This window comes from Echeneis naucrates, chromosome 21, assembly GCF_900963305.1.
Source record: "Echeneis naucrates chromosome 21, fEcheNa1.1, whole genome shotgun sequence".
In the NCBI taxonomy this organism is placed as follows: Eukaryota; Metazoa; Chordata; class Actinopteri; order Carangiformes; family Echeneidae; genus Echeneis; species Echeneis naucrates.
The window spans coordinates 16,566,191-16,587,764 of NC_042531.1; the positions used below are offsets into that span (position 1 = coordinate 16,566,191).

Consider the following 21,574-nt stretch of genomic DNA (forward strand, 5'->3'; position numbering starts at 1 on the left):
TTTAATGTGTGCATATATATATGTGTGTGTAAAACAGCTCCTGTCTTGACAACCAGCTGTCAGAAATGCCAAAGTGCCTCTCCTTCTTGAGTCTTGCAAGCTGTGGTCTCTTATAACTGAATGTCCTTTTGTGTTTGTTGAAGTGTGTGTCCATGCACCTCGGGCATGTGTGTGTTGCCATGTTGGCTCAGGAGCCACGTGTGTGGTTTAAATCTCTCCATATGTGTTGTATTGTATTCTATTGGATGCTACCCCAGTCCAGTGAGGTGTGGTGCAGATTGATGATGTGAGCCCCGGTGGCTCTATTATTCTAACAGTCCTGTGATTGATGACAACTCTTTCATGGGAAGCCTCACCTCACATCTCTCTCCCCCCCCTCCCTGTCTCTCACTCTTTCTCTCTCCCTCTTTCTTTCTCTCTCTCACTCTCTCTTTCTCTCTCTCTCTGACACCCCCTTGTCTCTTTTGTATGTTCTTCGCCTCCTCTTCTTCTTCTTCTTGTCTCTCTTTCCTCCCTTAATACTTACCCCTCCTCTACTCGTCTGTTTCTCTCCTTGGTTCCGGACTATTGATTAGTTGTCTTGGTGGATCTCTGTCTGGCCCTAAGCAGGCCTGTGTGTGTGTGTGTCTTTTGTGTATTTGTGTGTTGGAAGTAATCTAAAACACCTGTGTCACTGACAGATAACAAACGTAGTATTTTACCTCCCTTGGTGTTTTGTACCTTACCACAGTGGGATACATAGTAAGTACACACATACACGCGCACACCCACATAACAAGTTCTGATTAATCTACACATTTCAACAGCTCCAGTGGAGGAGAATAAATGTTACAACCTACAGTAGAGCGTATCTCATCCTTGCTCCTTACTTGTGTGCAGCCTGGCTCTGTCTGCATTCCCTGTTTTCATTCTTTTATAATTTTTTTTTTTTTTTTTTTTTTTTTAATGTACGGCTTCTCAGGTCACAGTCCCAGCACGTATCAGTCATTGAAATTAGCAAATATGAAACAGTTGCAGGTCTGATAGGGAATGGCTCAAACCAACCGTCAACAAAAAATATTAAACATAAGAAAAATGTAGGTTTTCAGTGATGTAGAGCTCCATGAATCCTATAAAAATCAATTTCACAGTAGCAAAGAGCTTCCAGGAAATTAACATCCTGTCGTGGTAATTCTCCCTTGTGCTGCCAACAATGCAATCCTTACATTTTAATGCATTTTTCAATATTTAGTCAAATTCAGCCTAGCCGCGCTTGTTGGCAGGTGCTGTTCATTAATAGTTTTAGAATATACTCTGCTAAATAATATATTTGAATGGGCTCCTTTAAATTCACAGAGCCTATAAAAGTGGTCCCAGAATTTTCAGCTGCACTGTAAATATATTTTTTACTTCATTATTATGATTTAAAAGGAGACAGTTTTCTGCTTGATTCACTTTTTTCAAGCACTGCAGAGCAAGACATATGTATCATCTTGAGAGACCTTGAAATAAAGAAGTCTGAACCCCCATCCTGAGCACAAAGCCATGCCCATGTATCAAGTGACACATCCACCTGCATGCCAGACACGTAGCATAGCATCCACAATCAGGGTGGGGAGGTGATTATGGCTATTGTATGGGAGGAAATTAAAATGAGCCCCAGGTCATTGGTATCGATCTGCCAGGAGAAAGAAACAGAGGAGGGAAACTGAGAGGGAGATGAAGACGGGAAAGGAGAGCGGTGAAGGTGAGAGAGATGGATGCTGATAAACTCATTTGTGAGTTCACGTCTACCTTTAATGTTTCAGGAGTTCCATCATGAGATTGTGGGGATGTATGTACACATAGGGTTAGATTTAGATCCAAAACTGTGTTTGTTTTCTTTAATTTTCTTCCATGATGTTTTCTGCATTTATTGTGGTATTCGTTGAACCACTGAATTACGCCCGGCACTCCTTCACACACCAACTAACAGAGAAAGCTATCGGCTTTTTTGCATTCCTTTTTGTTTGTTTTATAATGTTTTTATTTTTATTGAAACCTCTTCTTGGCTCGCAGGTGGACCTGCATACTCTGAAGGTGCTGACAGGCATTGCCACACAAGGCGCCATTTCGAAGGAAACGGAGAAGACGTATTACGTCACCACATTTAAGCTTGAGGTCAGCACCAACGGTGAGGACTGGATGGTCTACAGATTTGGCAAGAATCATAAGGTATGTTCAGACGCATATGCGGAAAAGAATAATCTTTTTGGTTGGGTTGCAAAGTAGCTGGGGCAATTAAGGAAAGTTTGGGTGCTCTTAGGCAACACACACGCCTTGACATGCACCCACATGAAAGAGGTAGTGGGAAATATGAGATGGAATATATGTAGCAAGAGCCGACCACGCTCCCAAAATTCAAACAGGGTCTGCAATTCCAGCCACCCCACTGCTGTTCAATTGGCTTCATTTACAGGTTTAAAACCAAGCCAGAATCAGCACACGTCTCCAAGCTCTGTGGGATTTTCTTACATCATTGCATACCACTTCATACACAGCACGCTCATCGGTCAGAGTTCTGCCTCATGTTGGCCTGGTTGGAAGGGTTTCCAAGCTTTTTCTCCCAGAGGTGTTAAGGCATAATGTGTCATCCTGGGTGTGCTGTGGGTAGAAACGGAGCAGACAGTTTTGAGAGGCTTTAAAATGGTTGCAGTTGCAATTTAAGTAAAGGAGCATTCCAGTGGTTATGGTTGCTCTTTTTCCCGTCATAGCAGTTCCCCTCTGTTACAGTGGTCACATATGTTTGTCCTGTGGTCTGATGCCACATCTGCATCTGTGCTATAAACCCTGATTCTTTTACGAACACTAATGCTGCATACTTCTACAGATGCATACTGTACCTTCAAATACTTCTTTTACTGTAAGAAGGAAACAGGAGCACAAGGCTAACCATCTGGGGTTGCAGATCCCATAAGGCTTATAGCTGTAGCTAACGCCCACAGATATGATTGATGGATAAAACAGAGGGAATCCTAGCGAAAGGTAGATGGGATATGTCGGGGTATGATAGAAAGAAGAACACATAGAAGGGAGTGTCAAGCAAGTTTTCATTGACAGATTGACAGTTAATAAAAAGAATGCTCATCTTGGCCATTTAATTAATGTGGTATAAAGTAAAATATAAAAAGAAATTATGATTTAATGAAAGTGGAAATAAAAAATAGCAGTAGCAAAATCAATAATCAGTAGCCCTGTCAGTCAAAAAGCATCAGTCTGCTGACACCAGGCCATGAAACAATAGAAATCCAACACGCTTAACTGGATAAATGATGATGTTTTCAGGCTAGTTGTGGGTGTCACTACCCATAATCCCCCTCCTGAATCCCCAGAAGCCCTGGAAAGCTGCTGCAGACCTAACTGCTCAGGGAGACATATCGTGGTATGACGGTGTGAATGTGTAAACGAATATGTGTCATGGAAGAAGGGTTTAGAATAAATCAGCAGCAGCCTGTGGTACAGCATTTCCCCTTTATCTTGCACACACACAGATACACACATGAACACGTGTGTACCTGCACACAAATCCACACTCATATGCATATACATACAGAGACTCGTTACAGTTCTTGTGGTGCCCCCTCTCTTCCAAGGGAGGCAGGGAGAAATTAAAGAGCAGGCAGAGTAAAAAGGTGAAGAGACTGATGGTCATTTATCTGATGATGAAATGATGGTGTCAGCATCTCGGTGCATAATGTCCTTTCTCAGCTGACACACCTCAGACAGCCAGTCAGCATAAGCTTTGCCACCCCAGCTGTCTGTATCTTTCGGGGTATAAGTGAGAGTGTGTGTTTTATGTTAGAAAGGAACATAAATCACTCAGCAGCACTGGCCAAGAGGATCTTTTGGCAGACTGTTTTATAGTTTGGTTGTGCAAAATGCTGTGTCTGCATTCACAGGATAATTCAAGGAAATAGTTTTTATAATTGAGAGCAGATCCTGGATCACTTCAGGCAGGGATCAGTTGTAACCAGGTGATATTTTTTCTTTATCTGAACTTAAATCTGCATGACAGCGTCATGTCCAAATTATTAATGTACTCCTAAACCTAAGCTTCCAACTGATGCAAGGTATATAAAGAACTCCTTTCTGTTTAGCTTGTTGAACCAGCTCTGAACTGACCGTATATTTATGCATCCCATCCAAAGGGTCTCCACACATAGTTTCTTTTGCTTCTATTTATCACAGAATCTCTTCATTCATCAGCTCCTTCCTCCTTGTCTATTCATTCACTCTCTTTACGTCTTTGCTCACATCATCCTTCCAGTCTTGTGCTCACTTGACAGTCCATCACTCGTTCTCCATCTCCTCCTTTGTGTCGCTGAGAAAGTCATCATGAAGTAGGCAGGCAAGTTTATGCCTCTTGAACAAATGACTTTTTGTGCTTGGCTACGGTGAGGGTTTGGTGTATGGGTGTGTGTGTGTGTGCGTGTGTGTGTGTGTGTTAATCGAGAAGAATTGTTGAATTAGCGTTTTATGATCAAGGGGCATTGAAGGAGGACACAAATTAATAGTAGCCATATTGACATAAGGAAAAGGAAAAGTAAGGGTACAACGTTTTGCCCTGTGCTTGAGTCACACACTGAACAGTTACGCATGCACATAAAAGCAAATGCACACACTAATGTATGTTTACAACCTAATTTTTGTTGTGTGTTAACATTTGTCTTAAATGAATAAATAATAATAAAGCAGCCACTGTGCACAGTCATGGAAACAGACCCACAGAGGCACTGCTGTCACACAGCATCACAATGATTTGTGTGATCTGTAATGTATTTGATAATGTCATTAAAGGCCTGTTGTGAACCAGATGGGACATATGGAATACATGTTAACTTACAGAAACTTTTTGGTGAGATGGGAAAAGTAATATTTATACAGCATTTGCTCCTGCATTGCACTGAAAGGCTTACAAATGACAGAAACCGACTCAAAACACATGGTTCTTTCTTTCTGTACATGAATAATTATGTTTTTCTTTATCAGCATCTCGCCTTTTTACTGCACAGCAGCCATTTTTCATATCCACTCATGATGGTCTCGTGAACTTGCATTACACAAGAAGGGAAAAGAAATAATGACACTGTCTGTATAACTCAAAGTGTCCTGTGATTCAGTGAGCAGATCTGGCAGAGGGCCTGGTTGTGGTAGGTTGCCCACATGACAAGCGGAAAGCAGCAGATTTTCAGTGACCCTGGGTCTCAGGTTGAGAAATGATGTTGTCTCAGTTTGAATCTTTGTCTGGGGGAGTTGGAGACCTTCTGCTGGCTGAGGTACATTTAGGCTCAATGTGGTACAACTGTCATTACACAGCCCTGCTGAATTGCTGCAGGCAGAGCTGTCTGTGGACCTTACACTGCTGGACCACAGCCAAGACCAAAGCCTCCTATTCCCACCTTAATCTGTGGGAGGGAGGATGGATGGAGAGAGAAGGATGGAAGAGGGAGACGTGGGTGGAATGAGAGGGAGGGAGAGTGATGGTGATGCAAGGAAAGTGTAGGAAAGTTGGAAAAAAAAAAATATTGTAAAGAAAGAAAGATAGAAAAATACAAGCAAAAGGTCAACCAGTCAAGCATTGGACTGATGGAGAGAGGAGGGTGTGAGCTGTGGACAGGGAGGAAACCGGAGGGAGTAAAGCGAGGTCCATAGTGGAGCAAGTGAGTGAGGGAAGGAGGCAGAGGGAGGGGGGGGGGGAATGTTCACAGGGGAACCAAGAAGCAAAAGAAAAAGGGATCAATGGATGAACAAAATCAGGGAGGAGAGGAGGAATAATGAGAAAAGCAGACAAGGGTGTTGACCAGAAGTCCCACGGGATAGATCAGAGGTCTCAGCAACACAGCCTGAAAAGGATATAAGGAGAGGGGAAAGAAAATAAAACGACAGAGGAGAGGGAGGACGGCTGAGAGAAGAAGGGAAGGAGAGGCAGGCGTGAAGGAGAGGTTGAAAGACAACGGTCGAAAAGAGTTTGTGACAAATGAAGACAGAAGTAAAAGACAGGAAAAGGACAAAAGTCGGTTTCTGAGACTTTGCACTGTAATCTCAACACCACCCCCCCACCCCACCCCACCCCGACACACACACACACACACACACACACACACACACAGACACACTCACACACGCACACACACATTGACACATTGAGAACCAGCTGTCAGGTTAGTCAGATCAATTCCCTCCTGAAGACTCTCTGTGTGTGTGTGTGCACATATTTGTCTTCATGTGTCCTCAGTGATGAAATGAGAGGAGAAGGGGTTCATTTTACTATTTAATAACTCTACACACACACACACTTACAAAACACACAGTGTTTCATTTCAATAATTCAGCGTGTCTGTACTGGTCCTCGCCAGCTGACTGGCTGTGGCCATCCAGGACCATGACATGACCACACATGCACACACAACCTTGACCACACACAGACACACACACACTTGTTCTTCCCTTTCCCTTGTGCTGAACATATTCCTCATAATGCTCTATTTCTATCCTGCAGTAACCCACTAGACCCAGTCAGCTGCCTTTTGACTGCTGCACAGTGTGGGTGTTAAGTGGAAGGGACGTGTGTGAGTAAAGGAGAGAACAATATTCACTTCATGTCTGTGACCTTTGAACTTCAGAGAGATAAAGAACCATTTCAATGGACAATGGACTAGCTTTTGCTGTTGAACATAGTCCCTGCTTTGTGTGTGTATGTGTGACAAAAAGCCGAGGGTGTAGACATAGAAAGAGGGATGTCCAGTCAAGCATCTGCTCACCCAGGTGTCATCTTCCATATTCCTGTGCTTTGTAACCCAGGTGGAAACGTCAGCTCAGCAACAATCCTGCACAAAACACACACAGAATTGCTTGAGCAGGGTTGCAGGTGTAATCCATTAGCTGATTGTTACTGAAGTTTTAAGGCCTCAGGTATGCGGATCCCCTTACACCTACTCACCATACATTCTCACCACACAGCCAGCCTAAATTGGCCGATTATCATCAGCTTATCAACTGAATACATTATCTATTGAAACTCACAGGGTGACATTATTGATTTGCTGTGAAGAGGCTAAACTCCCTCTGTCATTCCATGGCTGCCCAGAAGACATAAACAAAGGATAGGGTGAACAAGTGTGTGGGCTGATAAACTCAAACAGGAAGATTAAAACTGTAGTCACACAGCAAGTTAAAATATGCACCATGTAAAAAAGCTAATTTTTTACATGGTGCATATTTTACATTTTAATTCGAGTTCAACTTAGTATTGATTAAAAATATCTAAGAGATCACTTCTGGATCACTTTGGAAAGATAATCGACAACCAAAATTGACTGAAGAGATTATACCGCGGCAGTTGCAGCAGTGGCAGTGTAATTGTGCGTCAGCCAACTGCTGAAGTAAAGCTGCAGCTCTGTTTGGTGACCCCAAACAGAGCTGGTAATATGGAACAAACAGATTTATGTCCATGGACAGTTTGTGAGCAGTTCTCAGAAATCCTTCACACACACACACACACACACACACACAGACAAAGAGAAATGGTCCATTGCCAGTGTAAATGCTGGTAAAGGGCACCAAGGTTATACCCAAAATGTACACAATGTACACACTGTACAAAAGAATGTACAGTGTGTACATTCTTATGTACACATAAAGTAAATAAATGGTGTGTGTGTGTGTGTGTGTGTGTAAATTTGTGAAACATACCAAGGGAAATCAGAAAGCACCCGCCAGCCCCCCGAATCCTAAGAGTAAGACTTCATAATTACGCTTTTACACACCGGCACATACACACAAACACTCAGACTTGTAATTACAGTTGGCTGCCACAATCCAATTAAGTCTTTTGGGGCCTTTGGGCATGTTTCCATCATTTAACTGGTCACAGTTTCTGGTATGAAGGCCACTCTGAGGGCACAAGTTCACTGAGGCTGACTATATGTTGTACACCCAGTGGGTCGTTGGTTCAATTCCTTTCTAGTCCAGCAACCTGTTCCTGCAAGTCAAAAACAACTTTCATCCATATTCTGTCAGCCCTGACAGGTCTGCCAGTTTATTCGATTGACAACACGAAAGAAATGGTGAATTTGCACACATAGATACACACACACACACACACACACACACACACCTAAAACAGAGCTAACATCTATAAATGACTACCCAAGCAAGTAATTGCAAGGCCTTTGGCTCTGTTGAATTAGGTTTACTTCTCACTGTAATAAACACACTATGTTGTGTTTTCAGTACTGATGGTACATAATAGAAAGAGTATTAGAGACACAGAGGGAAAACAGCTATTGATGTTCTGTAATGAAACACAGGATGGATTTTTTTCTTCCTTTAATTTATAGCATCGCAGGGAGAGACGGAGAGAGAGATAAAGAGACTGACTGGAAGGAGCAAAGAAAGTGAAATGAAAGGGGAAAGAGACCCAGCTGTGTTTTCCTGTAGTGAGCCCAACAGAGATGACACTGAATGATAGACAGAGATATAAAGTCTTGGTGCCAAGAGACAAAGAGAATTCTTCTGGCCATAGGCACTGGCATTCAATTTCCTTTCATCTGTATTTTTGTGTGTTTTCAGAGGAAATCATTTTGTGTGCGAACATGTTGTGGGGTGGAGAATTAGAGAAGGCAATGTGTAAGGCGGTGGAAAGATATAGCTGCGTGCCTTTGTGCGTGAATGCGTGTTTGTGTATGAGACAGAGAGAACGCAGGGGGAGAAACTTCTGGAAGCAGCGTACATCTGTATACCACATCATGTGTCTTCATGCTACTGGGTGGCTGTGTGTTTTTCTGAGCCATCTGTGCATGAAAAATAAAGATATTTTCTTTTCTATTAGTTTGTGTGTGTGTGTCTGTGTGTGAATGCGTGTGCTTCAGGCAAGAGGACATGAGAAGAGGATGATTTCTTCCTACATGCATACTTTTGACTTCTTACACAGACACTATATATAAAAGGATAAATATTTGCGTCTTGGTGTAACTCATGTTAAATTGAGTTAAGTCAGTTTAATCCATAAATGTTTGTTGCCTTTGACCAGATAATTTAGACTGCTAACTGTTAATATATGTTTGCATATTTTATTTAGGATTTTTCATATATTCGTTGACCTGGAGGATGTGTGTCCATCAGAGCGCCCTGCTTTCTCTCCCTCTGCTCTTCCTGTGCAGTATTAGTAAATGCGCTCTCCCCTTCTCCCTCTCTCTCTATAGGTTTTCCATGCAAACACAGATGCCACAGAGGTCGTTCTAAATCGGATCCCACAGCTGGTTCTGGCCCGCTTCGTCCGGATCAGACCTCAGACATGGAAGAACGGCATCGCCCTCCGGTTCGAGCTTTACGGCTGTCAGATCACGGGTAAGAAACTTTCTTGTTTTGTAAAGTTTCTTCAACATTTTTTTGTTTTTCTTTGGCCAACCTCCTCATGGGGCTCACTCTTGAGAAAACACAGTAGTCATCTTGCCAAGTTTCATACCAGTCATATATTGACTTTTACAGGAGGTCTTAAGGTGGGCCGCAGCAAAAATAACTCTTAGGAAACATGACCAGGAAAAGAACAGTCAAATGTGAAAGGTTCTCTTTTCCTTTCTCCGCCCATTCAAATAATCTCATGATAAATAATTCATAATTTGTCTGTCCATCAAGCCATCCAGTGCTTCTCCTCACACTCCTCTCTCATTTCTCTCATCTGTTTCTCTGCCTTTCACATGCATGCATCACACCAACTCTCATGTGCACTCACACTCTTGGCCTCACTCTTTCATATACATATCTTCTTTTTCCGTCTCCCACTCACACAGCACATACTAAAACACACAAAAAGAAACACTCTCTGTCCTAATAGAATAATACTAGAGTGTGATGTGTGGGTGATAACATCAGAGAGTAACAGGCTCTCGCCTTTCATCTGCAGCCCTGGCAAACAAACACGATTTCAACCAGCATAATCAGCTCAATACTATAAATAGATAAAACTTAATTAGAGTGTGTGTGTGTGTTCCAGAAATGGTAAAAGAGAGAGCGTTTCAATCCATTTCGGGATGTATGTGTGTGTGTGTGTTCCATCTCCCCTGTATCATTATTAGGTTAGGGCCTCTCTCTGCTGCCACCGAAGTGGCCGTTGAGAGGGACAGATATGCTCTTATCTAGGAGAGCTATTTCAGCATCCACACAAATCACAATCACACCAAAACAATATGTTGCCATTTGTGTGTGTGTGTGTGTGTGTTCCATTGTGTGAGTGTGATAGGAGGCAGGTGAAAGGATATGGACATGGCATATATCTGGTAAATTTGCCTGTTCTTTTCTAAAAAGTGCCCATTTTTACCCTGTTTTAACATCTGAAATTGCATTATACATCACCCTCCTTTACCGACTACCCTCAGCATTGAAAACCCATTCAACACATCCTTTGGCCATTTCTGTTTTTCAGGAAGTCTGCCACACTGGAATGTCAGCACTCCATCACGAGCCAGACATTTTGTGAGAGCGGAGAGGATGACAAGAGTTTGTTGCTTCAGAGCAAAACAAACTGTTGTGCCAAACTCTCAGTAGAATAGCTCTATAAATTGAGGAAACTTTATACTTTTGAACCAAATACTGCATCTAATATCCATACGGTATCTTTTCTGTATTCTTTTCCCCCGCACATAGACATCATGACAAGCACACCCATGAATACAACTGCTGGGGGCATGAGATAACCCCCTACACAGGCCTATAAAGTCAGACATAAAGCAGTCAGTCAGTGACATGTCATTAACTTAAATCACACATTTATGTCTCTCCCTTTACTTTTTCCTCACTTTCTACCTATCATTCTTCAGTGTTGCTCAGTTTTTTCTTTCTTCCTTCACATTCCGCTTTTTTTCTGTCCTTACTCTGCCTTTGCTGACAGCTTTCATTCTCACTCCCCTTTCGCCCCTCTCTCATTTTCTCCTTGACATCCCTGCCTCACTCAGCTATTCCTTCCTTCCTTCCTTCCTTCCTTCCTTCCTTCCTCAATCCCTTCTTCTACCCTCCTTTAATCTCCTTTTATTTTTGCCCCGCAGAACCACTCAATCATTCATTTTTGCCACCTTTATCATTTTTCTCACCAGACTTGTATAGTATATGGTGTGCACGTTTGTGTGTATAATGGACAGGCCATGGACTTGTACTTTACAGCTTTTCTGTTACCCTGTTATCAAGAATAGCACCGTGTCAGTGTGTGTGTGTAGGTTTGAGTTGAACATAAGGAGCATGTCTGAAAACAAATGTGTGAGAAACCTAGACTTCGCAACTGCTATGTGCAGGTACACATATTGTTTTGTGTTCGAGTGTGTGTATGTGTGTGAGAGAGAGGTTTAAGGGTTCTCCTGCTGGTGTGTGATATCTGGCTATTTTTGCTGCTCTTATCTCCAGAGATGATACATCCATTGACTCCCACTGCACCTCTGTATGAAAGTGCCTACTGTAGTGCAGTCAGTGCCTAGGCAGACAGATGCAAGAATAAGCAGCATCAAACAAAAAAAATAGAATAATAGAGTTTTCTTCCGGCTAATCATTTTCCAGCTCTGTTACAGAGATTGACAGAGCTCATGTGGCACGGCTGAAGCTGTTGTTGTTTATTGTTGATCCATTATTTACCACAGTGAGGCACGACGTCACAACATTAAACTTTCATCTCCACAAAGCCCCGTAGAATGTCACCATCAATCACTGTCACCCTCCACTGTCAATCCTCTCTCTCTCTTTTCACTCGCATCTCCCTCTATCTTTCCCACCCTTTCTATTCATGCGCCTTCTTTTCAGTCCATCTTTCTGATTGACCTTTTGTCTGTCTCTTTATCTCTCCCTTGTCCTTTAACTCCTCATCCTCCCCTTTTATCTTTCCTCTTCTTTTTTTTATATCGCTGTTTTCCTCCCCATGTTGTCACTTTGTTTGCTTCCCTTTGTTTTATTAATGTAATTTATTTATGACAATAGTATATTCCACAGCTTGTAAGACTAAATCACATTTGTCAGTGTTATAAACCATATCTGTTTGATGTGCAACATGCTTTCATTTAGTTTTTTAGTTTGGGAGTTCTCTGGCTTGATTGCCAATGAGGAAACCCCCTTCATAGCTCAGTTAAAGTTATGCATCAACTTTGCAGTAGGAATGGGTTGATGGAAAGCAGTTCAGAAGGGCTACAGCATCACAACACAGCAGTTGGTGTTTTTGTTTTCACAATTTGTGTCACCATCACACAAGAGTCTCGCTCCAAGAGGAGATTAAATGGTTATGGCAAATTATACCTGATTCCTAAAGTCACATTCTCTCTTGTAAATCTGCAGCAATGCCATTTATCCAGCAAGAATAGGAATGAATGGCATATATTGGCATGTTTACACTCCTTCCAAAGCTTTTTCTCACTGAAATACCTACCTTCTTAACCTCTTAATTCCATTTCACATTTTCATTTCCCAGACACATGAAATCCACCTCAGTAATCATTTGGTTAACTTTCATGTCAACGTTATATTATTTCTGAGTCAACTAAAAAGTCTTTGTGGGTTGAATTATTCAAGAAAGATCGAACATGATTCTTTTTTAACGCAAGAAATGACCAAATTCATATATGTCTTCCCACGGTAATAAGATTTTCTTTGTCCAAGGCTTTTGATTGTTGCAGTTCTGGCAGCTGAAAGTTCAATCTGTTGCTGTTGAGAGAAATGAGCAAAGTTTTCCAAACACTGTCTGCCTGATAACCATCAATGTTCACTCCCTGCGTAGAGTGATTATAGTAGCATTGCAAAATTAACAGAAATCCCCTTCCCACAAATCAATCAGTCCATGTAATGATAGACATAAAGTATTCTTATACTTTTCCCTTGCCTCTGTCCTCTTTAGATGCCCCCTGCTCAGAACTGCAGGGTATGTTGTCTGGGGTGCTGCCTGACTCCCAGATCTCTGCATCCTCCATGAGGGATATTCACGGCTCCATGGGGGCTGCCAGGCTGGTGGCCAGTCGGTCGGGCTGGTTCCCCAACCCAACACAGCCCATAGCTGGAGAAGAGTGGCTACAGGTAAGTCAGTATAACCTCATAAGTGATATTGTTTTTAAGAGAACATGTTCTACAGATCTAGTCCCTTGTTCCCAATGGCAAAACTCACTGAAGAGTTTACTCCATCAAGAAGCCACTCTGTGTCTCAGCAAACACTGGCAGTTTCAGAGGATATTAGGGGAATAAACCGTTTCAACATCAAAGAAAAGATTGAAAGAAGGAATCAATATTATGCAAAATCCAAAGATGCAGCAGGCAAACTGCAGGACAACAACACCAGCCACACATCCAGTCCCAAGAGAAGAATCTAGTTCCAAGGCTTAATGCAAAATAGACGATTGGTCATATGCAAGCTCAGAGTAAACGCAGGGTGCCAGAGTTTGGTATTTTGGCGCAGATAACAATATTAATTCTGTTGTAGGTGGACCTTGGTGTGCCGAAAATGGTGCGTGGCATTATTACCCAGGGTGCCAGAGGGCTGGAGGGCAGCACCAGTGCTGAGAATAGAGCATTTGTCAGAAAGTACAAACTGGCACACAGCTTAAACGGCAAAGATTGGACCCACATCATTGACAGCAAGACTGGGTTTGCTAAGGTAAAGAAGTGGAACACACACACTTTCCCTCGATCACACTGTCCAACACATACATATGTGCTGTCTTCTCTCTGACTGTCGCTGTCAGTTCTTCTTGATTGGTGGTTTATTTATAGCTGTCTTTCAACTAAATCCCTCTTCACTCTCCTTCTCGTTCCCTCCCTCTTTGTGTGTTTCGCTCCTTCTCTCTCAGCCTCGTCATTTTCAGCAAAAAAAAAAAAAAAAGAAATTTTATTACAGCCTCAGCTCTGATAATAATTCAATTTAATCACCTCACTCCTCATTCTCCCTGCCTCCGTCTTTGCTTCTCTTTAAGTCCTTTGTACTGTCTCTCTCTGCTTCCCTCTGTCTCTCTATCCTCTCGTTCACTCACGCTGTATTTGTCTCTCATGGGTGTTAATTAAAAATGTCTTTCCTGCATCACCACCCAACACTGCTGGCAATCTAACACACTGTGAGACAGGGCACTTTAAACTCTGTCCTCTTTTCTGAAAATCAGTCTTAAAACTCTTTAATAGTACTACTTAGTGCCTGGCTTTCCTCCTGATGCTAAAACCCTGTACTCTCTCATCTGTCTGACTTTTTAAATGAGCATCCTGGGAGATACATCATAGGTTTTTAAAATTCCAAGAAAAGAATAGAGAAGGCTGAAGATACAACTCAATTAATGAAACCAATATTACAACTTTCACAGCCCACTTTTTTCTTTTTTTTCTTCTAGTGTTCGCTAAGTCAAGTCTGTCCTCAGCTTGTAATAAATCTTCTGCAGGAGAGAATCAGAAAATTACATGAAAATCAGAGGAAACCCACCCTCTGTTGTTATTTTTATGGCACATCAAACTGTGCCTGGGAACAATGCTGATTAGGAGTGTCATATGACTTAAGAAAGACAAGCTTGCCATTTTCCTACTGTTTTACAACGAGATTTAAATGGCGGCGAAATTAAATAACTACATTGGATTGCCTCTGCTGTTTACACGTTTTTCAATTGCCTCAGAAAGCTCATCCACTGTGCTGTCTTCGCCACCAACTGGTGTATCAGTGTTCACACCCACTCTCCCGCTCTTATGCTTGACATGAGTCCCAGTTGCCAATCCATGGTTTGTACCCCTTAAGTCCTACATACTGTACCTTAAAAAAAAAGCCAGCAACAGAAATTTGGCATTAAAAAAAAAAAAAAAAATCCTGTTCAGTATATGAGCCAGGAATGTCAAAACCGACAGGAAGACATTCTTACCAGAGGGGAAATGTTTTATCTTACTTTGCTCCTTGTTGTGAAATGAAAACAGAAAAACAATCTTATACCTCTCAACACAAATGACGTGCCTATCAACATCCCTTTGATTCCCTCCTCTCAGATTTTCGAAGGGAACAGCCACTATGACACTCCTGAGGTGCGTAGATTTGATGAGATAGTGGCCCAATACATCAGAGTCTTTCCAGAGAGGTGGTCGCCTGCTGGGATTGGTATGAGGATGGAGGTCCTCGGCTGTGACCTGCCTGGTAAGCCATAACACAAAGCTAGATACACACACATCTTGCAAACAGTTGAACTTTCAGTGAGGCAGACGATTTTGCACCTACATAGGAATAGACAGATAAACAGGCTGATACACAGTGGATGTAGTATCCTTCATATATCTGTCTGACATAAAATACCACACAGCTGAAGTATCTCATTAAAATTACTGATACTGTGTGTGTGTGTGTGTGTGTGTGCGTGTGTGTGTGTGTGCGTGCACACGCATGCTTATTCTTCTGTATTGTAATCGACCATTGTTTATAGTTTTATGTCTGCTTTTGTATTTACAGCCAACATGTGCAGTAAATATATATTGCATTTACAGTATTTGCTATAAAAATATACGTCATTCACTCGTGCATTGCCTGGCTGATGTTAATCATCCTACTCTATAGGAGATTTTGCAACATGTCTGGACGGGGATTAACATGTCTAGGTCAAGGGACTTTTTACTAATAATAGCCAGCTGTGTATTTGTTCCATACCGTGTTCACAGCCTATTATGTGAATAGCATGTAGCTATAGTGCCATGAAAGACAGTTTTTTTTTTCCATTCCGGTCCATCAGTTCCTCTCTTAGTGATGGCAAAACATCAACTTTTCTTTTTCAACCAATTCATTTGATTTATTTTCTATTTGGTTTGATCAGCATAAACAGTTGTTTATCAAGAGAGAGGTTATTTAGTGTATCCAATGATGAATACAAACTATTACACCTACCTATACATGTGATTATCTAGCAGTGTATTTATTACAGTACGTCACTGATATGTGCTATTTGTCGACAGCGGAAAACAAATTCACAAATGCATGGTAACTTCAATAATACAACAGACTTTCATCCAAAGGTCTGTACTGATTGCTTAACCTTAGCAATAATAATATGCTGCATAAATTTACGAGATAATGACACAAGACTCCCTGCCCCTAAAGTTGTGTTGATATAATTGGAGTGCAAATACACCATTTCCATCTTAAAACTGAACATATTAGAGAAAGACGACCTGTTAAAAATGTGACTTTCACAGCTATCGTCTCCTCTCCTCCCCTCTCCTCTCCCCGTGTGCCATTAAATTTTTATAGCTTCAGTCAGGTCGTGACGTATTACAGGTGAAGAGAAGAACAGAAAATGACACGTAGCTTTTCCCAGTGGACATGAAGTACGGTGATGGCTGCAACTGATGGCCACACACTAGAATTGCGTGATTGTGTGTGTGTGTGTGTGTGTGTGTGTGTGTGTGTCTGTGAGCGTGTGAGAGAGGGGAGAGGAGAACCCAAAGGGAACAATATATCCGAGAAGTGCCAGGACTAGGCAGGAGTCTGGTGATGATGAGAAGAGAAGGGGCCTCCTCCCCTGTTAACAGGGGTTTGAACAGGTTACCATGGATACGTTGGACGAAAAAAAAAGAAAAAGGCATAATGGAGATTTACAGTTTAGCCAAGGGACACATTTTACTTTGAAAAACAAATGATTAGTTTTAAGATCACATTGTATTATCAGGATAATGCGTGGACAGAGCTATATTATATGCAATTACAGCCCTTTTACTTCTTCTACATCTATTTTAGAGTTTTTTCTCATTACACTTTGTGGTTTCAAACTTGGCTCTAATTTAATCTATCGCAGTTAATGACATCCCTAATGAGGAAACCTAAAAGTTGGACTTCCAGGTGACCGGCAGTAAGCACAATCTATATATCAGTGCACTGATGTGAAACCCTCAGGCACAACAAAGTAAAAGCCAAAGCTTTACCTTGACTGTTGTCTACCCAGAATGGAAACAAATTATTTCCTTCTAAAAGAAATTAATGTGTCGGCTCATACTGGCTCTTACCTATGTGACTGCGCTGGCAGTGTTTTTTTCTGTTCAAACACATTGCTCGTTATTGCACCTAATAACATCATATGCATCCTATCTGCAGCCATCATCTCTATGAACGCAGTACGGATCAACCTCTTGGCTACTGGAGTTGCTTTGATTGTCTGCTCATCTGGCTGTCTGTGTCTGTATGCCAGATGTTTTCCCTCTGGGTGCAATTCTTGCATTAGACATGATAGCGGTTTATTCCCAATTCACATGATCGCTACAGCAACTGCTTGTGCTGCCATCCTAAATTCCTAAATGCCACATAAAAACTATTCTGCATCTTGGTGGCTTCCAGCAAGTTGATTCAGTTGAATTTCTGTTTTTTAATTGCCGCCACACAAAATGAAATGAAAAAAAAAAAAAAAAAAAGAATGATCTCACCAGTTATTTAGCCAATGAAAACAGAACCAAAGGAAACACAAAAAAGACTTGGTTTCTCTTCTGCATTGTGTGTGTGTCTGTGTGTTCGTGTTCACCAATAAGTGCTAAGTTGTGACACAAGATGAGATATTTAAGTGAATCAGCCTTGCTCTGCTGAAGACAGTTGTTTACACATAAGTCATTAGCACAACTAATCACACACACATAACTGGAGTGCAACAATACATAGACACACACAGACCGGAAGATTGATGCAGTCATACAGGAAAAGACTTAACAGCACCCCTCTAAATGAGTTCAAATCAAATTCTTTGAGGCAGTTTTCCTTTGTCAATCTAATGCTTTCTATTCCTCTGAGCAGGAGGCATAAACAGTAAAAGGCATGTTTTTTTATCATCTGATTATTTCACCATGGTGGACATCACATAAAAAGGGCCAGCCTTCATCTTTTATAAAATTTGAGCTGCGGGAGTTCCCCTTCCTTTTTTTTGACCCCTCAGTTTATGCAGTCAGGCTGCAGCCCTGCCTTGTCTTGGCTTGGTTTGGTGAACTGATGAATAAATAAGAGGAGACTTCAGCTGTGTGAGGCAATCACATGTTCACTAAGGCACTCAGAAGCGTACACACACAGAGACCAGTCTGCGGTGGATGCAGCAATCAGAGGGGGGCCTTTCTATTATTCAGTGGCTGGTTTCAGACCTTTATTATTTCTCTCTGTTTCCTGTGGACCCTGAACATGGACCCTCTAATGAGGAGATCACTGTGGCATTTTATTGAGTTTATTACTATTAGAATAGCATTATAACAAAGCTACCTCCTTCCAACAGTTCTCGTAAGTGAACCTGCATTATTAGAATATATTGTACAGAGATGGTGTAATTGTGAGTCAGCAGAAGGTTGTGTTGCTTCAGACTAAGACAAAGACAATAGAATGTGAAGTCAGTCACAAACCTCATATCCTTTAAATATCAGCTCTGGCAAACTCATACAGACTTTGCTTTTCCATTACTGGCCCAGTATTGTTTTCATACTTTGCAGTGAAGCATAGTGACCTGCCTTTGGGGCTGCAAAACAATTTCCTCACATGGGAGAGACAATCTCAGCAGCCAATTACAATGAAGAAATCCAAAATTACGGATCAAGGGGTTCTTGCGGGGAGGAGGGGGGACACACAATAATGTAGTTTAACATCTCATTATTGCGCCAAAACCCTCAGTGCGAAAACAGAAACAAAAAGACAGAATATTATAGCGTGGCTCATTCTAATCATTCACGCTAGCTATGGTGGCAACATGTAATTTAGGTCTTGTAACCTATTTGACGTGAACAGGGAGCTGCCGGATTTGTTGATGTTTTAAATGACTGAGCTATCAGAACATCTTCATGTTCTCTCTCATCTCTTTCTCTCCACACTTAGCAGTTGGCAGGTAGGCACATACCCACACTCACACACATAGATACGGCGACACAAGAGACCTGTTTGGCATAATGACAAAGGTTTGTCCTTTGTTTTGTAAATTCATTCATTAATTTAGTTTCTCGTCTCCATTGAAGACTACAGTGTTATGGGGTGGTTACTGAGAGAGAGATAGAAAGAAGCTTTGTGTATTTTCATTCATCAGCTGCTGCTCTTTGTATCACAGATCTTCACTTGTCATGAAATCTTTGACAATGCCAACCGGATTGGGATACAAATGATACCTCTCAATGCTGCGTTTTCAACAAAACTGCAATGATTAACCCAGCAGTGGGACTACAGCTGGTAGACAGTATCATTCAAAGCTCAGGGCTTTTGTCTGTTCCACTTAAAGACCACTTAAACAGGTTGGCCTCATGACGGACTGTGTACCTGTTTGGATCTCTGAAATATCTCAACAGCTTCTCTGAATGAATCAAAGTGGCCTATCCTGTAAAAGATGGTTGTACGACATCTAGATAAAGGTTAGATATGACAGTGAGTTTATAACTTGAATTACAATCTGTGGCAGTGACTACATAGTGGTACTGACATGCTGATGTTGTCGGACGTGGAGCACAGTCAAACACACACTTAGTTTGAAAGGGTCTGCTGCTCCAGGTGTCCAGCCGGGTCCAGTTTAACCTAGTGTGTGTGTGTGTGAGTGTGTCTAACATTGCGGATTATTATCACATGTGAGCTCCAGTCCAAACATTTTCATGTGATTGGGATATGTCCTGAGTTACACCCACTCATGTCTCTGCTCAGCTCCGCATCCTCATATCTTTTCTCCCTCCTCCCCCGGAGATCAATGAGATTACATAAATGCCACCAACAGCAGGCATTTTACTTTCACAAATCCATGACTCCTGTCAGTCATTCACTACATTATTCAGATAGCAAGCAGGGCTAGTCGTATAGTATTACCGAGTCATTATTAATAATAATTGTTTAACTTCACTTTTGATAAATTTTTCATCCAGAGTAATTAAAACTTAACAAAAGAAGTAACCACAAAAGTAACAAAAGAGTGGCTTACTGTAATTAAAAGAAAGAACTATAGGCTACTTAATTTTATAAAGTTTTACAGGCCTGAGCCTGCTGTGGAGGGAGACCATGCAGGCATACCCTGTCTGTGCCTTCTTTGACTCCACTCCCATTAAGAGCATGAAATTGTCGCCTCTGTCCTGCTACTGTAAGAACCCACCCACAATCCAGCCTCAACCATGCAACATTTTCAAGCTGCTTTTGAAACCTAGGTTCCTGAAGAGATAAGTATTCTGAGTTTTTACAAGACACCAGTAGTAGGAATGATGTTGAGCACTGGGGGCGCCTTAGTGACAAAATAAATCACCAGCTCACCCCAACAGAAGGGTTTCAATTAACTGGTTGCACTGCTGTGGCTGTTCCTGTGCGTCTCAACAAACATAACAAGCCTGGAAATCAAGCACAAGGCCAAAGAAGCTCGTCATTTACTGGAAACCATATATGATCGTGTTTGTTTCACTTCAGGAGGACAATCAAGTTTATCTTTTCCTTCTGCTTCTTTGAGATATCACACATTGAAACACTTAGCGCTGGACACGGGTTCATTGTGGGTGACTGTATGTTTATGAATGTCTGTCTGCTAAAAAAAAAAAAAAAACTTATGTCCTGCCAATATAAATATTTAGGTTTGTTTCATCGTGTTTTCTGCAGCATTTTCCAGCTTTACTGCTGCTGTTTTTCTCTCTTTCCCTATCTATCAATATGTCTGTCCATCCATTGGTCCATGCATGGTGGATCATTAAGTTGTTTATATTGCTTGATGCTTGTTAATGTTGGAAACGTCTTCAGGGTGGGATAAGGATAAACCGGTATTTTCCGTCCTGTTCAGAAAACCACAAAATATGTCCATTCTGTCAATGGACCTGCAATATGGCGTTGCCAGAAAAGCACTGATTGGACCATGGAAGTTGCTGAAGCCATATCCTTGTCAACAGAATTACTGCTCGATGATGGTAGAAGCTGTGTGTCTCTTTTCCAGAGAATTTAATGGTGTACTTGTGTAATAGTTTTTGCCACACTTAAAATCATTGCCTTTGTGCCTCACTATGGTTCACTGATATAGTTAGCCATTCAGCAGCTTCTTTTTATCATCTCAGTTGTTGTCGCACTTAGCTTGACGCTTAAGGTGATAATTACAATCACATACCTTGTGGTGCTTTGTTATACAATGGACTAATGAGGAATTCACTGTCAGTAGCTCCCTGGCATAAAGAGCATCTTCGCTTATCGTGTCTCAGCTGTTTAACTCATGGCTCTGCCTTTTAGCCATGCTCTATAATGGCTGGCTTTTTACCCACAGTGATGTGCTTAGTCTGTAACACCAATACACTTTGCTGGGTTACAGAAACCGTGCTTTCCCCGTCTACTAGACATTAAAACTTGTGGTCCAGTGCAGCACTTACCATAAAGCCCGCTATTATTGGTAGCTCACTGTACAATGGGCTAATTAAGCATGTAGTCTGGAAAGAGTTTCCTGTTGCAAAGAACTCATTTTCCCACCCACTCATCTTCAGAAGAGGGAGTCATAATTAGTCTAACATTTTAAACCAGATACAAATCAAACCTGCACTTTTGGTTTTTAAGTACAGTTGTCTGATTTGCCATTCAGATTACTGGCATGAATTTCATCCAAAAACACTCATGTTTTCCACCATTACTTCTCATTTG

General features: G+C 41.6%; 1 protein-coding gene across 3 annotated transcripts in view; it reads left to right on the forward strand.

Moving 5' to 3' along the window:
• Positions 1 to 21,574, forward strand: part of LOC115061710 (neuropilin-2-like) — an 84,717-nt gene that overhangs the window by 36,791 nt on the left and 26,352 nt on the right. For all 3 annotated transcript variants that reach the window (XM_029530177.1, XM_029530178.1, XM_029530176.1), the window contains 5 exons: positions 2,038 to 2,193; positions 9,222 to 9,366; positions 12,884 to 13,059; positions 13,460 to 13,633; positions 14,992 to 15,136. In XM_029530177.1, coding sequence (XP_029386037.1) covers positions 2,038 to 2,193; positions 9,222 to 9,366; positions 12,884 to 13,059; positions 13,460 to 13,633; positions 14,992 to 15,136 — 796 coding nt within the window. The remainder of the gene's footprint in view (positions 1 to 2,037; positions 2,194 to 9,221; positions 9,367 to 12,883; positions 13,060 to 13,459; positions 13,634 to 14,991; positions 15,137 to 21,574) is intronic.